The 21,191-nt window shown below is 36.4% G+C and overlaps 2 protein-coding genes and 1 long non-coding RNA gene across 5 annotated transcripts in view; 2 read left to right on the forward strand and 1 right to left on the reverse strand.

Moving 5' to 3' along the window:
- Positions 1 to 1,204, forward strand: part of syne1a (spectrin repeat containing, nuclear envelope 1a) — a 160,053-nt gene extending 158,849 nt beyond the window's left edge. For all 3 annotated transcript variants that reach the window (XM_048206457.1, XM_048206455.1, XM_048206456.1), the window contains one exon: positions 310 to 1,204. In XM_048206457.1, the coding sequence (XP_048062414.1) occupies positions 310 to 571 (262 nt within the window). In that variant the 3' untranslated portion in view covers positions 572 to 1,204. The remainder of the gene's footprint in view (positions 1 to 309) is intronic.
- Positions 963 to 20,038, reverse strand: esr1 (estrogen receptor 1). Its single transcript, XM_048206458.1, is given in 10 exon segments — positions 963 to 4,022; positions 4,024 to 4,243; positions 4,876 to 5,059; positions 6,513 to 6,646; positions 7,704 to 7,842; positions 10,416 to 10,754; positions 11,049 to 11,165; positions 16,764 to 16,987; positions 18,861 to 19,305; positions 19,933 to 20,038. Coding segments are annotated over 9 exon segments (1,824 nt in total). The 5' UTR covers positions 19,190 to 19,305; positions 19,933 to 20,038; the 3' UTR covers positions 963 to 3,884.
- Positions 16,073 to 18,931, forward strand: LOC125277893. Its single transcript, XR_007187012.1, has 3 exons — positions 16,073 to 16,629; positions 16,805 to 17,003; positions 18,800 to 18,931. It is a non-coding gene; the product is annotated as an uncharacterized LOC125277893 (long non-coding RNA).
- Positions 20,039 to 21,191: the final 1,153 nt, after the last annotated feature.

The raw sequence follows: 21,191 nt of genomic DNA on the forward strand, positions 1-21,191 counted from the left end.
GAAAGTGTTAATTATCTTGCAGTCAATGCAGGCCTTACTGAGCCATCAGATTTTATCAAAAATATTTTAGTTTGTGTTCTGAAGATGAACAAAGGTCTTACAGGTGTTGAACGACATGAGGGTGAGTAATTAATAACAGAATTTTCATTTTTGGGCGAACTAACCTTTTAAGGTTACTTTTTAAAAACGAACCACCTTTTCACATGATAAACTGAATAGTAGAAGTTCTGTCTTCAAGTTCTAGACATTTTCGTGTGTGTCATTAGAATGGACTAATAGATGATAATCTATTGGTATGATGTTTTGCAGGTTGCCCAGCGGTTCTGGCTGCGCTTTGTCTCGCTCTGGTTCCTCCGGGTCACAAGGTGGCGCTGCTGTGGCTCGCTGCCAGCCCTTTCTGCTGCGAGTGCTCCGGGCGGCTCTGCCACTGCAGCTCCTACTGCTGCTCATAGTGGGCCTGACCTGTCTGGTGCCCATGACTGAGCAGGATTACAGTTGTGCCCATGCGAACAATTTCGCCCGATCTTTTCATCCCATGCTCCGCTACACCAACGGCCCACCACCTGTATGAGACTTTACTAATGCCTTCATATGTTTCATATTACACTGCAGGACACAGAATGGACTAGTGTTAGCCAAAGCTGATTGTTCCTGTTCCTGGACAGTTACTGCTGCTAATTTCATTTTTCACTAAACTGTGTACTATAGAACTCATTGCAATGTAGACCAGCGTTGGACAGCCAAACTGGTGAACCTCTTCTGTCCCAAGGAAACGGAAGAAAAATCATATATAATTATGTATTTAATAGCACTGACATAAGCATAAGGTACTGCACTTATACCGTCCATGAAAATGGCCAAAATTATTTGCTTAAGCTAAGGAAAATTTAATTTTTTATTTTTTTATTATTTAAAACTGTAGAAAAATTATTTTCAATATTATTTAAATAAGATTTTGCATGGCAATTCAAATGTATTTTTATTTTATGGCATGTTCACTTTTTTTTTTCATGTCCAGAAATGTAAAGCAGTCACTGATGTAGCTCTATGAGAGACGCGTGCTTTTTATTACCGTCATCTATGTTAATTTGTGTTATGACAATGACAGTATGACAAAAACATTCATTATGATTACAATGTTTATGCCTATTTATCTATGTACAGTTTGCTAATGCTGATAATAAAGACACATCTTTTCATTTAATATATTTTTTAACTCTATCCTTTATAATTAACTGAGCCAAATTAACATTTCACATTTAGGTCTTTCAAAATCAAAACTTGTACTGTACAAATCATAACATTCAAGTATGAAATATAATAGCTGATAAATGCAATGTACAAGTCTACTGGACTATGACCAAACACATTCACAGATTTGCACCAAAATGTGACAATGTAGTTTACATAGTAATATAAGGCCGTCATTGTCCTTCACAATGTTGAAATTTGGCTCGAACATCGCCATAAATTACAGCACTTTAATACAGCAAAAATAGGATTTAAAATTTTGTGAAATCAGCCAACCAATAAGTAAACGTCTTTGCACAAAAAAAAAAAATGCCACGTCACCACTAATTACTGAGCATTTTCCCCCTTTGAGTTAAAATTACATATTAACATTAAAAATAAAAATCAGTGATTTGTATTGATAAATAGCTCTGTTTCCGAGAATAAATCACAATGCATTAACAAACCGTTTTATACAAGTAATTTTCTTTTTCTTGTTTTTTTTCTTTATTCTTTCTCCTGTGCTCTTTTCAATTTGGTCACACTTTATACTAAAGTGGACATGTTACTTGTTATTGCCATAACGTAAATAATTATAGTATCATGAAAAATTAGTAACGCAGACACTACAGTATAAAGTTATTCACTTTTTATACATTTAAAGTCCCCCTATGGTCAAAATCAAGTTTTTAATGTTGTTTTTATGTCTAAGTGGTGTTTTTAATATGCTTTAAGACAAACCATTTGCAAAGTCAACACCATTGTTGAGTGTATATCATAACAATTGTATTTTTCATGTGTTCGTATTCAAACTCCAGGGGCCTGTACCATGATGTTAGTTGAACAAACTCAGGGTTATAGGATTAGTTTCAAGTTGACAAAACCAAACCACTCCTATCTGGCTTTGTTGGTACCATGATGCTGATCATCAACTTTCTCTGTCAACTCAGGCTTTGATCCTGAGTTTGAGGAGCGTGTGCGCATGAATCTGAGACATCAGTGGCAAACAGCCAATCACATGCCTTGCAACAGAAATAAATTGTGATTCACTTCTTGCGAGAGAGCCAGCGCGAACCATTAAACTAATGGAAAATACTTGTCTGTGAAAGAGGACAGATAAAAGAAATGATCTTTCTCTATCAGTGCAAGTGAAAGTTGTAAAGTTAGTTTATATAGTTGATAGTATATAGCGATAGACTTAAACATACAAGGTCACGTAGTAATTTTTAAAGAGTATATTATTTAGGCCTATATTACATATGATCTATAATATATATATATATATATATTTTTTTTTTTTTTTTTTTTTTCATTGAAACTAAGTGCTTAATAACTACTGTTATACTAAACTTGCATGTGTGTAATGGATTAATAAAAATATAGATCATATAATTATACAAATCATATACTGTATAAATTATATTATCATTAAAACCAGACAATTTCATCGTTAAATATTTGTTTTTACTATATAATGACCATTAATTTGGAGGAAGAGAAGCTGGGGGAGTGACTTTATTGTGTTGAGTGTGTCACTGTCACTAAGCTTACATCTGATTGGTCCAATTTCAGTTTGAGATCTCTAAACCAGAACATAACCTGCCCCAGGGAGCAGGTTAGCCGTGGAGCGTAAGTTACTATGGCGACGAACACCGCTAAAAGTCAAGTTACTTTCATGGTACCTAAAACCCAGGATTGGCGCAAACTAATCTGAAACTTACCTGGCTAGCCAGCTAATCCGGTTTCATGGTACAGGCCCCGGTTCTGACTGCATCGTGGCCAAAATACAAACAACACTCATGTGCTTGCTGTGCTGGGGGAAACGTAGCCTACACACAGCTATACATATCTGTTCACAGCTCAAAAAATGTGTTCTGGGGTTTCATGACCCTTTAAAACCAGTAAAAAAAATAAAAATAAAACTCAAAAACACGTTTAAAATCGCTGGTGTTTGTGACGTCACAAACTACCTTGTAACCAATGGTGGATCTCTGAACTGGTGTGAGTGGAGGTGGGGCTAATTTTGCATATTCACAGAACCACATGTACTAAATGAGGCAAGGGTGTAGAGTTACATTCAAGCTATTTTAAGGCATGAAGATTTTTCTTCTTTTCAAGGTAAAAAACATTCAAATATGTCATTTTGGTGATCAAAGATGAGTTTTAAGGGATAATATTATTGACTACAGGGGGACTTTAAGGTAACACTACTAATTTCTGTGACTGACAACTGAGATTTGACAGTGAAATGTCAATATAACCACCTGTTTTCTAATCCACTGACTGAATAATCATTGATAGCTAAATACTAAATAGCAATAAAACGCCTGCAGAAATGCTAGTTTCTAATGCACTTCACCAATCACCTGCTCTTTTTTCTTTTCCTTTTTATTTATTTATTTATTTGCTTAAGTAGGTTTGTGATGTTAAAGCTGTCAATCAATAGATATTGAAAAAAAAAAAAAAAAGAATTAGCAGCTTCAACTGAAACTCTTAGTGCACCAAAAAGAGCCCTTTTTCAAGAAAATGTTTTCTGAATCCCTGTAATAAGCTTTGACAAACTCATGAATCAGGTGACCATATATGTATAGTGTTTGGGAGCCTTGTTATTATCTGAAGACCTAACCTGTGTGTTTCTACAAATATGTTCATTTTCAAATTCTCATTTTTAGTTCTAATCTGACTGAATACTGAATCACAGTCCTTATTACTGGTTTGCAGTCTTCACATTCTGCAGCTGTTGGGATTGTATATGGTACCAGATCAGTACATAGATCAGGGGTCTGGGCTGAGACAGGCAGTGTTGGGCTGCATGGCTCCAGGTCCTCTGGAAGGGCTGCTGCTGCTGCTGGTTGTGGGTGTAGATGGGGGATCTTTCTCACTCTCTTCACATAGTTGCTGCACCTTTCCTGGGGATTGGAATCGTTGGGCATCCAGCATCTCCAGCAAAAGATCATACAGCGGGACTCGGTTCTTACATTTCATATGGTATAAGTGCTCCATTCCTTTGTTGCTTTCAAAAAAAAACAAAAAAAAAAAACAACAAACTTTAAAAATATAATGTGCATGACTGTAATATGAGCAATAATAATTCAGCTACAGTATCCTTATCTAATGGTTGCTAATAAAGGGAAGAAGGTCCCATCAAATGGGTAAAACACCTTTTTCAACCCTAAGCAAAATCAACAGTAATATTTTTTTTTATTTAAAATTGTTTTTGAATCAATTTTAAAATGTAATTTATTCCCGTGATGGCAAAGCTTAATTTCAGCATCATTGCTCTAGTTTTCGGTGTCACATGATCCTTCAGAAATCATTCTGATATGCTGATTTGGTGCTTAAGAAACATTTTTTATTATTATCAATGTTGAAAACAGTTATGTTGCTTAATTTTTGTAGAAACCATATATATTTTTCAGGATTCCTTGATGAAAAGAAAGTTCAAAAGAACAGCATTTATATTAAATTAAAAAAATAATTGTTAAAGTCTTTACTGTTACTTTTAATCAATTTATTGCATCCATGTTGAAAAAAAAAAAAATCCAAATTAAAAATCTTACAAACTCCAATCTTTGGAATGGTAATCTATATGAAATGCTTTTTGTGTTAATCTTCTTGTTGGAAGTTTACCTCATCTGGGTTTACCTCATGTGTCTGATGTGGGAGAGCAGCAGCAGGAGCTGTGCCTGACGGCGGGACTGCAGCTGCAGCGAGGCACCTGATTTACTGATGCAGTAAATGAGGGCATCAGTGATGTTGTCCAGCATGCACTGCACCATGAAGCTGTCCATCAGGGGCTCCACTGGACTGGAGCAGAATGAAAATGCCCCTGACCAGACAGAAAAAGATGAAGCAATAACTATTTAAACACTACATATGAACATGTTTAGGGTTGTGTGATGTACATTAGAATGTTAAGTGATGACATTATTTTACGCAAAGATGATACAGAGTACACTAGCATGCACAAGTTTGGGGATTTATTTATTTTATTTAATTTTTTTATTCATTGAAATTAATACTTTTATATAGAAATGATACATTAAATTGATCAAAAGTTGCAGTAAAGACTTTCATAATGTTAGAAAAATACTTTCAATTCATCGAATAATCCTGAAAAAAAAATGTATCCCGGTTTCTTCCTGTCACATGTCTGTTCATTATCATTTTCATTCGGAACTTTAGCATTACACTACCAAAATATCCAGCAGCACAACTGTTTTCATCATTTATAATAATGTTTCTTAAGCACCAAATCAGAATATTAGAATGATTTCTTTTGTTTTGTTATTGTTAGTTGACCCAAAAATGAAATGCATAGCCAGCAATGACATTTCCTCTCTCAAGATCCATTAATGTACTAAAAACATATTTAAATCGGTTCATGTGAGTACAGTGGTTCAATATTAATATTATAAAAGTGACAAGAATACTTTTGGTGTGCAAAAAAAAAAAAAAAAAAAAACGACTTATATAGTGATGGTCGATTTCAAAACACTGCCACAGGAAGCTTCGGAGTGTTATGAATCAGCGTATTGAATCAGTGGTTCGGAGCGCCAAAGTCACGTGATTTCAGCAGTTTGGCACGCAATCCAAATCATGATTCGTCACGCAGATTCATTATGCTCCGATGCTTCCTGAAGCAGTGTTTTGAAATCGGCCATCACTATACAAGTCGTTTTTTTTTTTTTTTTTTGTATTTTTGCGCACCAAAAATATTCTTGTCACTTTATAATATTAATATTGAACCACTGTAGTCACATGAACTGATTTAAATATGTTTTGAGTACATTAATGGATCTTGAGAGAGGAAATGTCATTGCTGGCTTTTGCAGGCCTCACTGAGCCATCAGATTTCGACAAAAATATCTTAATTTGTGTTCCGAAGATGAACGAAGGTCTTACGGGTGTGGAACGGCATGAGTGTGATTAATAAATGACATTATTTTCATTTTTTGGGTGAACTAACCCTTTAACATTCAATTAGCAAGCTAACAGTTTAGCCTAGCACTAGTTTAGAAATAGCTCTTTTGTTTAGCTAAAGCATAATATCATGATAACATGCTACGTTTTTAGTCAGACATTGATGAAGGTGGAAGGGATTGTGTGGAGGAGATTGAATGATTGACCAATCAGAATCAAGAATTCCAGTGAACTGTGCAATTATATAACATCAAAAGGAGGCTCCAACGTTTCTTCTTTTTCCAAGTACTCAAATCACAAATTTTACATCTAAAAAGGCTATTAATGATCTGTTTGACTTTCTGTTACCAAAGACTCACCTGAATTGAGAAGTATGATGGCTTTAAGACAAACAAATTCCTCCAGCTTGAGTTTGAGACTGCGGAATCGAGCCACAGTCGCCAAAAGCATGTCGAAAATCTCAGCCATTCCCTCAACACATTCTCCTTCACTCCTGTAAAGAGAAAGACCAGCACTTTATCTATATGTTAGGAGATGGTTTGTACCATTTACTGTGATATGTGCCTTAAAATGGCCCTTCTTTTTTTCTTTCTGTGAGCATCGTACATGCTGTTCGCTGTTTACTTTGCTTGACAGGACCTGTAATGGTTCTTATCCTATCTTAGCAGTCTCCTTTCTCTCTCTCTCATTCAACCATTTTATCTTGTCATTTCAGTCTCTTCCCAATTTTACTCAGGATGCTCTTCCAGGATGCTCTATTAAACCCCCAAGCTCACTTTGCTTAACTATGTACAGATGCTGGTTTTGATTAGATTCGTATTTCCTTAGTCAGTGATGACGCTGTTCTTCAGAAGCCCTTTAAAGAAGAAGCCTGTTCCAAATCAGGTCCTCTTTAATTACATGCTACATGCGACATGGTCTTCTGAAGAGGAGCACGAGGCTCTCAGATAAATAGTTCACATCCTTTTTAACAATCTAGTTTTCGCTTCACAATCATTCAATCTCAATTTGTGCACCCCTCTGCTGGGCCAAATCCCTTCTGCGGGGGATAAAACCACATGCAACTCAATGTTCTTTAAGAAATTGAGGCAAAAATAGGCACATGTAGAGGGAATGCATCTGGTCAATGTGACATCTCAAAAAGCTCACAATCACACTCGAAGCATCAGTATCACGCAAAATTGCCTGACAGTAAAACAAAGCCCAGAGTATCATTAGAGTATAACAGGTGTCCCCACAGGTTCTGTCACAGCATGTTGGCAATTTTCTATTATTCTTAACAGTCAAGCGAGGTTAAATGTAATCAAAACAACTGAATGTGTTTTCAAAGATTCACAAAGTGTGGTTGCACACTTTTCCATGTCCGAATAGATGAATAAAAGTGATTCTAAAAGTGGCTGAGAGTCATTAGATTAGGTTTGAGCTTCGTTTTTTTCTTTAGCCTAACTAAATGAGTTGTATGTATGCAAAAAAAAAGTAAAAAAATATTTATTCTACAATGATTATCTTTTGACAGCGACCTACAAGAGGAGGTGCAGAACATTCAGTACCTATCGAGAATGAGATCCTGAGCAAAGATGAGTTTTCCAGGTGAATGAATGGACCTCCATATGAGGCCGATCATCAACACCTCCAGCCAAGAGCTCTCCAACAACTGAACCTGGTCGTGCAGAGAGAGGTCCTGGAACCCTGGAGAGAACAGTGACATCATGCTTCATGTGCTACCCCTCACAAGATTCATTATTTTATTCAGCATTTATGCATTAAATTGAACACAACTGACAGTAAAGACATTTTAATGTAATAAAAAAATAAAAGTTAAAATGAAAAAGTAAATATCTGGGTTGCAAATCAAATTTAATACTAACAATATTAGTGATGCTTACGGAAGAGGATTAGGGCCAAGCAATAATAAAAAAAATAAAAACATCTCGAGATTAAAGTTGTTAAATTACGAGAAAAAACTCGTTAAATTTCAAGAAAAAAGTCGAAATAAAATGTTGAGAATAAACTCATTAAATTACGAGAAAAAAGTCGTTAAATTTCCAGAAAAAAGTCGAAATAAAATGTTGAGAATAAACTCATTAAATTACGAGAAAAAAGTCGTTAGATTATGAGAACAAATTCGTTAAATTACGAGAAAAAAGTCATAAAATTTCCAGAAAAAAGTCGAAATAAAATGAGAATAAACTCATTAAATTACGAGAAAAAAGTTGTTAAATTTCCAGAAAAAGTCGAGATAAAATGTTGAGAATAAAGTCATTAAATTACGAGAAAAAACTCGTTAGATTATGAGAACAAATTCGTTAAATTACGAGAAAAAAGTCGTTAAATTTCCAGAAAAAAGTCGAAATAAAATGTTGAGAATAAACTCATTAAATTACGAGAAAAAAGTTGTTAGATTATGAGAACAAATTCGTTAAATTACGAGAAAAAAGTTGTTAAATTTCCAGAAAAAAGTCGAAATAAAATGAGAATAAACTCATTAAATTACGAGAAAAAAGTCGTTAAATTTCCAGAAAAAGTCGAGATAAAATGTTGAGAATAAACTCATTAAATTACGAGAAAAAACTCGTTCGATTATGAGAACAAATTCGTTAAATTATGAGAAAAAAGTCGTTAAATTTCCAGAAAAAAGTCGAGATAAAATGTTCAGAATAAACTCATTAAATTACGAGAAAAAACTCGTCAGATTATGAGAACAAATTCGTTAAATTATGAGAAAAAAGTCGTTAAATCTCCAGAAAAAAGTCGAAATAAAATGTTGAGAATAAAGTCATTAAATTACGAGAAAAAACTTGTTAGATTATGAGAACAAATTCGTTAAATTACGAGAAAAAAGTCGTTAAATTTCCAGAAAAAAGTCGAAATAAAATGAGAATAAACTCATTAAATTACGAGAAAAAACTTGTTCGATTATGAGAACAAATTCGTTAAATTATGAGAAAAAAGTCGTTAAATTTCCAGAAAAAAGTCGAGATAAAATGTTCAGAATAAACTCATTAAATTACGAGAAAAAACTCGTCAGATTATGAGAACAAATTCGTTAAATTATGAGAAAAAAGTCGTTAAATTTCCAGAAAAAAAGTCTAAATAAAATGTTGAGAATAAAGTCATTAAATTACGAGAAAAAAGTCGTTAGATTATGAGAACAAATTCGTTACATTTTGAGAAAAAAAGTCGTTAAATTTCGAGAAAAAAGTCGAGATAAAATGTTGAGAATAAAGTCATTAAATTATGAGAAAAAACTCGTTAAATTTCGAGAAAAAAGTCGAGATAAAATGTTGAGAATAAACTTGTTAAATTACGAGAAAAAACTCGTTAAATTTCCAGAAAAAAGTCGAAATAAAATGAGAATAAACTCATTAAATTACGAGAAAAAACTCGTTAAATTTCCAGAAAAAAGTCGAGATAAAATGTTGAGAATAAAGTCATTAAATTACGAGAAAAAAGTCGTTGGATTATGAGATCAAATTCGTTAAATCATGAGAAAAAAGTCGTTAAATTTCGAGAAAAAACGTCGAGATAAAATGTTGAGAATAAAGTCATTAAATTACGAGAAAAAAGTCGTTAAATTATGAGAATTTAATGACTTTTTCTCGTAATTTAACTAGTTTATTCTCAACATTTTATCTCGACTTTTTTCTCTAAATTTAACAACTTTAATCTCGAGATGGATTTATTTTTTTATTATTGCTTGGCCCTAATCCTCTTCCGTAGATGCTTACATTAGAAAGAAAGAAAAAATAAAGCATATTTCATTACTATGATTAAAATGACCTTCTCTGTGATGTATAAAAGATGGTTAGAAGAGTAATGATTAGCACATTCCAGGAAATAATTATGGAATATGAAATTCAGGTGTTTCACCTACATATAACATTAAAGTCTCATCCGCTGATAAATTGTTTACTTCTCCTAAGAGGGTTAATTAAGACATCTGAACATCAAATATAACAGCTCCCTTAAAGTCCCAGCAGGTCTCTTATGTGTGCTAAGCTCAGCAGGAGGCCAAATCAAACCGAGGCGCAGCATAGATCACTGTAATAACACCCATGTTCTTTATCTTTGCGCCTGTGACCTTGTCATTTAAATCTCTGCCACCTGTGCTGTCGAAAACTGCTGCCACGGTTACAAAAACTGGCAAGGCTGTCACCGAGGACACTTTCTCAGAAGTACCTCCTTCAGATTTAAAAACCTTTCCTTTGATGCTGCACTCACAATTAAAGCAACTTTAATTGATCTTTGAAAGGATTGTATACCTGGTACTTTCTTAGCCCAGGTGATCATGTGGACAAGTTCTTTGTCAGCCATGTTTGTGAGCAGGGACATCATGGTGATCTCGGTGTACGGGCGGCTGTGCTTCTGACGTGAACAGACAGCCGGCGGCTCTGCCCCCAGAAGCAACACCAGCACCTGGTCAGGTGGCATTAATACAGCGCTGGCCACCCCGCTGCTGCTCTTCTTCCTCTTGTCCTGAGGGGTGGCTGTCCTCAGTGCAGCACGGCTTGACTGCTCATTGTAGCTCTTGTCACGATCCTCATTACTGCTCCTCCTCCTCTCGCGCCTGATAGCGCGGCCACCGCGGTCCTTACGAATACCTGCAATGTCAAAGATGAGGGCCATAATACTCTGCTGTCAAACTATTTGAAAAAAGAGAAGATGAAAGCCTGTGAACAAGCTTGTCAGCCTGATTAAATGGGAGACATGCTTTTATCTATGTATATTTAATTTACATTCTGAAATTCTGCATTATGCTCAACGACAGTAGTACTGTACTCTAGAGGCTGCTTTAAAAAATGATGATCGTGAGGGAGCTCCTGACACATGGCATTGTTTATGTGAGACTTAAAGAAAGAGGAAGAGAGAAAAAAGTAGGAATATATTTTATGTACCTCCTTTCATCATGCCTACTTCATAACACTTGCGTAGTCTGCATGCTTGGCAGCTCTTCCTGCGGTTTCTGTCAATAGTGCACTGGTTGGTCGCTGGACAAACATAGTCATTATGACCTAGAGGCAGAGAAGTGAAGCTTGGTTTTTATCTTTCTTTTACCTTCAAGTTCTTGCTTAAACAGCAAAATGCCTGAGTATATGCCAGATCTACTTTTTTAAGATTAGCTTTCAGAGATGTTTTTCCATTTTTAACTCTGCATTAGCGATATGTAAATAGTGTTCTGTCACAAGCAACAAAGAGTGCAGTGCAGCGCATCAATGGCCTTGGATTTGATTAAGCACTGAGAGCAGGTACATGCTGTTCCAGTGCTCCAAATGAAATTTTAAATTAGATGAGTGTCTCAGCCAAATGTCACAGACTTGCACACAAACACATACACATGAACATCCAATCCACTGAATAAAACCATAATCTTAATGAGGTTTGTATTAGGATATTATACAACATATTCATATGAAAATTTGGATGTGAATAAGATAATAGTATCAAACACATTTTAGGTTAATAAGCCTTTTTGGGTGGCTAGCAAAGATGCCCTAGGAAGTGTAGATTATAAAATTAAAAAAATTTTATTTTTCACTTAACAGTTTCTTTAACTTAAAATAGTACCAGTCAAAAGTGTGGACATTAAAAATAGTAATGTGTTATGTCCAAAAATAGTAATGTTTTTGAAAGAAGTCTCTTATGCTTATCAAGCCTGCATTTATTTGATCAAAAATAACGAAAAAAAACAGCAATATTGTGAAATGTATTATTACAGTTTAAAAAATATTTCTATTTTAATATACTTTAAAATATAATTTATTCCTGTGATGGAAAGCTGAATTTTCAGCATCATTACTCTAGTCTTCAGTGTCACATGATCCTTCAGAAATCATACTAATATGCTGATTTATTATCAATGTTGGAAACAGTTGTGTTGCTTAATATTTTTTTTTAATATCCTGTGATACTTTTTTCAGAATTCTTTGATGAATGAAAAGTTAAAAAAAAGAACAGCATTTATTTAAAATAGAAATCTTTTGTATACACTATATACACTACTGTTCAAAAGTTTGTGGTAAGTATTTTTTTTAAAGAAATTAATACTTTTATTCAGCAAGGATGTGTTAAATTGATAAAAAGTGATAGTAAAGACTTATATTTTTTGAAAAGATTTCTATTTTGAATAAATGCTGTTCCATGAAGACTGGAATAATGGCTGAAGAAAATTCAGCTTTGCATTACAGAAATAAATTATATTTTAAAATAAAAAAAAAACTTATTTTAAATTGTAATAATATTTCACAATATTACTGTTTTTTCTGTATTTTTGTAAAAAAAAAAAAATAAAAAAATAAAAATAAAAAAATGCAGGATTGATGAGCATAAGAGACTTTTTTCAAAAACATTAAAAATAGTAATGTCCAAACATTACTTTATGTGTATTTGGTGTGCTGTCTGGGGAGAGGGCTCCAAGCTCGGAAATTTGGCGAACCCAGAGTACCCCTCCAAACCCCACCCCCCCAGTTGTGATAAGAATAGTTAGGACTAGAAGTGAGGAGATGGGGTGGAGGAGGGATGCTGATAAACTGTCAACGAACAGAGGCAAGTCTGATGTATATATACCTCTTATCATTAACTGAGTTAATTATCTGAACGTGCTCCTCCCGAACTTTGTTAATAAAACATTATTTATGGGAGGAATAGTCACACAAAGTGCATTGCACTCTGCTATGTATGGGGCTGCGTAGCCGCAGACCATTAAGAGTGCCTATGATGATCCCGGTCCACCGCCTACAATGGGTACGCGAGCAGTGGAAGAAGGTCACCTGGTGAGTCCCAGCAGGTGAGTCCCATTTTCTTTTCCATCACGTGGACAGCCATATACGCGTGCGTGGTTTACCTGGGGAACTGATGGCACCAGGATCCACTGTGGTACGGCAACAAGCCAGTGGAGGGAGTATGATGCTCTGGGCAATGTTCTGCTGGAAAACCCTGGGTCCAGCCATTCAGGTGGATGTCAGTTTGAGTCCCATCTACCTAAACATTGTTGCAGACCAGGTACACCCCTTCATGACAATAGTGTTCCTTGGTGGAAGTGGCCTTTTTCAGCAGGATAATGCACCCTGTTGTTCAGGAATGGTTTGAGGAACATGATGAAGAGTTCAAAGTGTTGACCTGGCCTCCAAATTCCAAATAAAATCCACCTCGTCCTCATACTGTGCCTAAGTTGGACTTATCCACAGTCCTCAGGGCCCTCTGAGGTCCTCCCTACCCAGGTGAAAAAAAAAAAAAAAGTACTTCTATAAATGTGCTCTATTTTTGCGCACTAATTTCGTACTTAATATACTAAAAATTCTTCTTTAGTACTTAAGATAATCTTAAGAACATCTAAGTGTACTCAACTGTGCCATTTTGAGACACCATGAAATATGAACTAAAATGTGCTTTTAATATACTGTACTATCTCTGTATTTAAAAAATATATTTAGTTACACTTGAACCCATAGTGTACTACAAGTGGTATTATAAGTGGCAAGTCGGTCAAGTGAGTGGGCGACCTGCAAGCACTCTCAGTCAGCACTTCTTGTCTTGAGTTTGGGCCTAACGACTGTAAAATCATCCTCAAACCGAGACATGACTATGTGCCCAAGGTGCTCTCCATACCATTCAGAGCACAGGTTATTATCCTTCTAGCTCTTCCCAGCTCAGAGGACGAGCAGGGTCCTAATTCACTCTGCCTGTTCCTGGCTCTTAGTGTTCACGTAGAGCACTCTAGCCACTTTCGACAGTCAGAGCAGCTCTTTGTATGCTTCGGAGGCCGCTCTAAAGGGCTGCCTGTAACAAAGCAAAGACTATCCTACTGGACAGTCAAAGCTATAACCCTGTCTTACACCTCAGTAGGCTTACAGTGTCCTATTAGTGTGAGGGCCCACTCCACCAGAGGGATGGCCTCCTCCTGGGCTTTGGTCCAATGAGATCTCGATCGGAGACATCCGTGCGGCAGCTGGCTAGTCTTCGCCATCTGCCTTCACTAGCTTTTATAAGCTCTCAGAGCAGCTTACGTTCTGCGCTAATAGCACAGCGCTATTGGACTTGTTCCCCATAAAGGTCTTCATGCAACATGAGAGACCATTTTGAAAGGGAACGCTCCGATTACTAATGTAACCTCAGTTCCCTGAGATAACGGCAGCAAGCGTTGCGTTCTCAGCAGTGCTATAAAGCTGCACGCGAGTCAATGACTGTCGCCATCAGTCGAAAGATTCTGATATATAATGGCTCTGCCCGTTTTGAAATGCCATTTGTTTGTGCAGCTACACGAACATCAACAAATCAGGCTTCAGTATTCAGAGTAAACAGGAGTTTCCCCATAGGGTCTTCACACAACACTCGTTCCGGTTATTTCAGGTAACTGAGGTTACGTTAGTAACCGGAGCATTTATTCCTCATAGAAAACCTGGTATAAAGGCACTCATTATTTTGTCTGTGAATACAGGATCTAAAGTTGTAACATTTTATTGCAGGGATCTCAAACTCAAATTATACTAAACAAATATATAGGCTACTCAAATTCAAATCCAAATCGCAGAAAGTAAAAATGCAATTACTCTTTTTTTTTTATTCTCGCTTCTGTTCTTTTCTCTGCCTTCTAGTCCTGTCTGTCTTCTCTCTCTTTCAACATCATGTCTTTCTATCATTCTGTAATCCCTTATACTGTAATTCCCCTCACTCAATGTGTCCTGAAACCCATTTGTCAGGCACACACTTACAGTCATTTTCCTCCAGTTTCTTGCTCAGTTTTCCTCACCAAAATGGCAGTTAAAGTCAGCAGCAGTTCCCTGCCCCAGGAAAGAGCTCATCAGGAGCTTGTGTGTCGGGGTCAAGCTCAAAACATCCACCCAGCCTCCCATCTCACCAAACCCACCCAGATCTGCACCCCCTTCCAACACAATACAGAACTGCAAATAAGGTGTAGGCAGAGACATCTGTGAGTTGCCTTTGAAAATGTCATCCTCTCGTCAGATTTAGCACGTGTGAGACTTTGATTTTCACCTTTTTCTGTCACCTTTAAAAGGGAGGACAGTAGTGAACATGCAAGGATGATTACATACTGCACACATTCACACATTAAAAATTATATTTGAAAGCACAAGGGTTTGACTTGAAAATAGAAAAAAGGAAAATCGAATTATTTTTCTTTTTGCCAGCACCCATATATTTTTTTGGATAACATTTTTAGGTGACTGAGAAAACTATTCGTTCTAAATGATCAACTTTTTTCCAAGGATGAATTAATGGCCACTGTTATGTGCATATAGACTAAATAACCTACTAGAATTCAATCAATAAATGCCCCCTACTTTTGAGTAACTGTGTTCTCAAAATTCACTATGAAATCAAAATGAACAATTCTTGTTTTTTATGGGATATTGCACAATTTATTATAAATTATTTGTCTGTGGTCATAACTATTATTATTATTATTATTATTATTATTATTATATTAATGTGTCCTCGTAACCTTTAAAATTAGCATGAAACAGAATTTGCGATAGTCTTTTCTTCCCTAGTGTGATGTTTATTTGAATAAAATATTACTGAAATTATGCAATATACCATAAAAAAATAAGAATTGTCAATTGTGATTTCATGGTGACTTTCAAAATAACTTTCCATCACCCTTACAGCAATAGGCTATCTCCTCTCTGATGACGTGTTTTTCGGCGCGAGGGCGGGATAACTTGTCAATCACATGAGATCAGCGCATTCCACTTTATAGACCTTATTTACCAGAGAAACATACGCGCCGCCATCTTTAGAATATTGTCTTTGAACTTCCGTTTTTGTGGTAGCCCTGTATATTTCTATGGCATTGCTGTTGAGGAATAATTAGCTGGTTAGTGAATTTACCTGTTGTAGAGTTAATGAAAGTTATCATGAGCATTGTTATGTTTAAAGCAGATGTCTAAACAAATGTCAGTAGACCTGGAAGATTTTAAATGAGCAGTTCATTCATAAATACGTAAGATCACAGTGGAAATACAAACCGGAAGTCAAAAGACAACGAGCGCAGCGCTGAAAAGGGGCGGGGCTACATAAACTGTTGCTCGAGCCTCGCGTCTTTTGCACTTCTCCTGCATGACACGACGTTCTACACAACGCGTCATTAAAGTTAAAAGATGTTCAACTTTGGGGGAAAAAGGCTTTTCGACACCTTACATTTTTCCCCACCCCACCGCCCTGAATCTCCCGTTTTTAAACGCAAAACGTGTAACGTTGTGTGTGAATGTTCTGTGTTTGCGCGTTCCCGACTGACTTTTGTGCAGTGGTAGGATTTGTTTTTGTTTTTTTGGTGATTCTTTCTTACATCATTAAGCCAATAGGTGGCGACAGTCATTTAATAATTCACTTTAACCGATTCGTTCAAAAACACTGATTCATTACTAAGCGTTGTTTGGAAACGAAACGTTTGACTGCTCGAACTTTGTTTGGATCCATTTTCAATTGCGGTAAAAAGACAAAGTAACGGAAATAAATGTAAGTTACTTAATATTCGCGTTTGTTTTAAACAATCAGTTGTTCTCAATGTCAGAAAAGTTGCGAGTAGCAGCCGAATCACAGCCGTGCTGAGATTCAGAACAGCAAGATTGCTCGTGTAACATGCTGGTTACCTTGAATGCTTCTTTTGAAGAAAGCTTTGCATCCCTCGCAGGACCAGACTCCATAATGATAGCCAGAGGCATAGTCACTGCACACCGCACAGAAGCGCGTCTCCTTCCCTGAATCAAACCCTCCCGCAGCTCTTGATCCGGTGTACAACTCCTGCCTGTCAGTCGCACTGCACAACACCTCACACAGACCAACACCTGCCTGCTGAGAAGATACCACACTGGACCTAGAGACAGAAAAAGGTAAGATATCAATACAGTGGATAATGAAAACAACCAGGCCAAGTTCTAACCATCACTGCACACACACACACACATATAAATATAAAAATAAACATGCACAATTAAATATCCAACACTGGCATTTATAAAAAAAACCCTGTCATCTGATAACCAATAAATTAGCATTACTTCATGCATCCCTATATAAATAAATTCTAGAGCACGTATGTTAATTTTAAGATTGAGACACAAATTTGTAATGTCCAAAGAGAATATGTACGTGACTGCAAACAGTGGACAAGTGTGACCAGTCCCGTTTCCTTCTGACCCCTTGTTCCAGTGTTTGTAAATATTTATTTTATCTTTAATTCTGATGTCCAGCAGATATATTGCATAACCTCAGAAAAGGATTGCAGTGATGTCCAATGTCACCAAATGACAACTGAGGTCTCCAAGTAGCCTGAAGCAGTAGATGAATTCCCACTCTTTTTTTTTTTTTTAAGTGATACTGTAATTTTTACCTTTGACAAAAGATTTAAACAACAGGTTTTACTAAAAATGGTCTCTTCAACATGTGTAGTGATTTTGTTTTTTTAACCATTAATCTCTTAGTTCTTTTGAAAGTGAAAAATGTGCTCCCTGTGCATTCAGACAGGACATGATAATTCAAATACCACTGTTGTTTTCACTTGTTGTTTTGTACTTTCCTCAAGGTCTACAGACAGAATTTGATCAGAGACTTTGCAAATGTACACTTCTTTCTGTGATGAGTGTACTTCAGTCCCCATGCCGGATAGTGGTGTTTACAATCCTAACATTCTTCTTTCCAAGAAGTCAAGAAATACTAATCAACAGCACAAACATAAAGCATAAAGTAACAACAAATAAAATAAACCGTATTTAGTTCAAGAGCACAGAATGTATTTAAGAAAACACTCAATGTGACACTGGACACAAACAGGTCTAAAATGCTTTGTATGCGTCTGTGTATTCCTCAAACATACTCAGTGATTTCTCACAATCTACACACATAAGCAGAATATGATCTATTCTTTAGGGTAATACAGAAAGTGTCCTATCCTGTTCTAACCACGAGATCAGCATGTACTTTCTGACCAACAATAGCTCTTTTTTTTCCTGTAAAGAGAAAGAAAGTGTTTACAACCTTATCATAAAAGTCATACAGTCTCAATATAACTGTAACATGCCAAAGACCAACAAACTGTTTGTCATACACAACTCACAATACCGTAGCCATAAACAATTAGGGACATAAAAAGAAAGTTGTTTATAAAATAGATGCAACACATCAGTCTTTAAAATATTGTAAAAAATGTTGGCTAATAATGGTACTTAAATTATTACAGAGGTCATGATTTGTAAGCAAAACATATATTCACAAAGTGAATAAGTGTACAATGTGCCAGAATGGTTTCACCAGGTTGTGTATGTAAGGTGTTGTTTGTAAAAATTAACCTCGGTAAGCAGGTATCCAAGCAGGATTTGAGTGCTAGACCAAACATTATGCCTCGATGAATCATAAATCAGGTGTAAATGACCCCCAGAACAATCTCATCTGATTAACTGAACACCTGACAATATTTCATGTCCATTTTACAATCTTAAACATCTTATGTAGTTTCCTTTCATGTTATATGTACTATTTTAGATTTCACCTTGGAAATGGCCATAGAAACTTGATGTTAAGAGATATACCATTTTTGGTTTCTACAAAAGATCTTAAAACCAATACATCTCTTAAAGTTGTGTATAAATTCATGAACTTGTAAACCAACTTTATTTTTTACTTCATTTAGAACCTGGAACAGCGTCCAAAACATCAACACTACCAGAGCTCGTATTTAAAGCTGCACTGACCTGTAGACTGTGCTAGAAGATGCGTCCAGGTAGTAAGACACCTGTTGGGTCGAGTGGTGTCCTCCATGATGGCTCAGGTACGGGGACAGCTGAGGGCTTGAGGGTGCAAACATGAGAGGGCTGCTGGATCCGGCGGCCAACGTCTGCAGATGTTCTTCAACCGGGGGCGCGTGGGGGTCCGTGGGAACCGGGTAGTATCCGACAGAGGCAGGATCTGCGGGCGACGAGGTACCGTAGGTTTGTGTGGGGTCTGGGTACTCATAGGCTCCATCAAGGTAGTTGACAGAGGAGCTGATGCCTCCTGCGCTGTGCTCCTCCTTGGGGTACATGGGCGAGAGTTTGTGAGCAGTGGGCGGTGAGGAAAGTCTCTCTAGGTGTTTTCTCTCCGGGTTCGGGCTAGTCCTGCGTTGCTGCCTGGCACCAGCAGCCTCTTTGCTGGTCTGCCCTTCAGACATCACCATGGAAACACACACACAGCCTTAGGGTACTAACTGTTCATAAGCAAACACCAAAAGACTGTTTCTGTCTTTTTTAAGCTCAGTCTTTTTTTTTTTTTTTCACCTCCCACTGTCTTTCTCAAACTCTCTCTCCCTTGTTCTGCTTTGCTTCCGCCCCACTGCTCTGTCTACTCCTCCAGTCCTCCTTGGGCTGAGACTCAAAATGTGATGTTTTTTCTCAAATATGTGAGGCTGCTTTCCATGTGCCTTCTATTTCTTTCTTAAAATACTTTTTTCCCCCTTAAAATACCTTTTCCTTCACTTTCTTTCTTCAGTATCTAAAACTACCACTCTAACATGGATGCCTTTTTCTAGCCTTAAATATTACAGTTCAGGAAGGATAAAACACAGTGAGCAACATTACAGCTGAAAGGTGAACAGTCAAGTCTGAGGTGAGGTACTTTTCTATTAAACAGGAAACCGATAGGACAGGAAACTCAACTGAAACTACTAATAATAGAAATATATGCTTGATTATAAACCACTAGGTCAACAGACACATGGAATATCATTTCTAGTGGAAACTAAAAAAAGAGAAAAAAAAGTTGTTGAATCCTTTTTTACATCATCCTTACCAAATTTTAAGTCAATCCTCTGATTTATAAGTTTAGCCCCATTACAAGTAGCCTGGATGCATCCCCTCGCTGCTGTATCTCTGACTTCCTGTGTCCTTACTTTCACTGTCTGTCGCTCTGGCTAAAAAAAAAAAAAAAAAAAAAAAAAAGAAGAGGAGGAAAACAAATTAAAGACGGTCGATATTGGCGGTCACTCTTCAGAGCAGGTCATGGCAACCAGGTAAACAAGAGATAGGAGGTCACCATCTGATTCACTTGCCAGAACCTTTGGATTTTACAGGTGATGTGTTTAAAAACCACTTCACGTGCTGCCGTCATGGGAAATTATACTTAAAAATGATTTGTTAAAAGATTTTTGTTATAATATATTGTTCAGCTCACAAGGGACAAACAAGTCTGTTTGATGATAATCAATTCTCTGTTACTGGCAGCTATTAAGGTTGAAATGGAAAGTGTGTAGGTGTCTGTGCTCATCGTTCAATTCTGTTTTGGAGGCCTTGGCTAATTGAGTTTAGATTTCTCTTTAAAAGGGAAAACATTAGTATTTTTACTTATTTTTTTCTTGAGTAATATACACTACTGTTCAAATGATGGGGGTCAATGATTTTATGTATTTATATAAAAATATTAAAATGACAACATGAAAGAAGTCTGCTTGGAATCTTTGCATATATATATATTATATAAATATAATATATATACACATACACTTTGTTGAAGCACCTTTGGCCCTAATAACAGCCTCAAGTCTTTTTGAGTATGATGCTTGTGATGGAATTTTTGGACTAATTAATAATGAACTAACATTTCTTTTCTTCTACAGGCCTAATAAGCTAACTCTCAAATAGAGAAATAGTTACTAGGACTGAGTGTTGTAAGTGGAAAAATTGTGCTGTGCTGGCTAGACAGCATCCCTCTAAGGATTAAAAAAATAGGTTAAAACAGTTTTTCATAGACTATTGAGTAATCAGTGAACTATTAACCCGGTGATATTTTTTGATGATCTTGTGATTCAGTTGTTCTAATCTAAATTTACTCTGCCAGTAAGAGGAACTGAGATGTTTTTCTTAAATCTGAACCAATCATATTAAGACTGATGATAATGAGTAATAGATTCTGCTATACTGACTGTGAGATGTACCTGAAATCCTATAAAAACCTGCTGTATTCGGAGAGAGATTCTCTAGGATTGATGGGAACTCTCTCAGCCATGATTAAAGCCTTGAAGGACAACAACTGGAGTCTCTGGTTATTGATGG

This window comes from Megalobrama amblycephala, linkage group LG11 (assembly GCF_018812025.1).
Source record: "Megalobrama amblycephala isolate DHTTF-2021 linkage group LG11, ASM1881202v1, whole genome shotgun sequence".
Lineage (NCBI taxonomy): Eukaryota > Metazoa > Chordata > Actinopteri > Cypriniformes > Xenocyprididae > Megalobrama > Megalobrama amblycephala.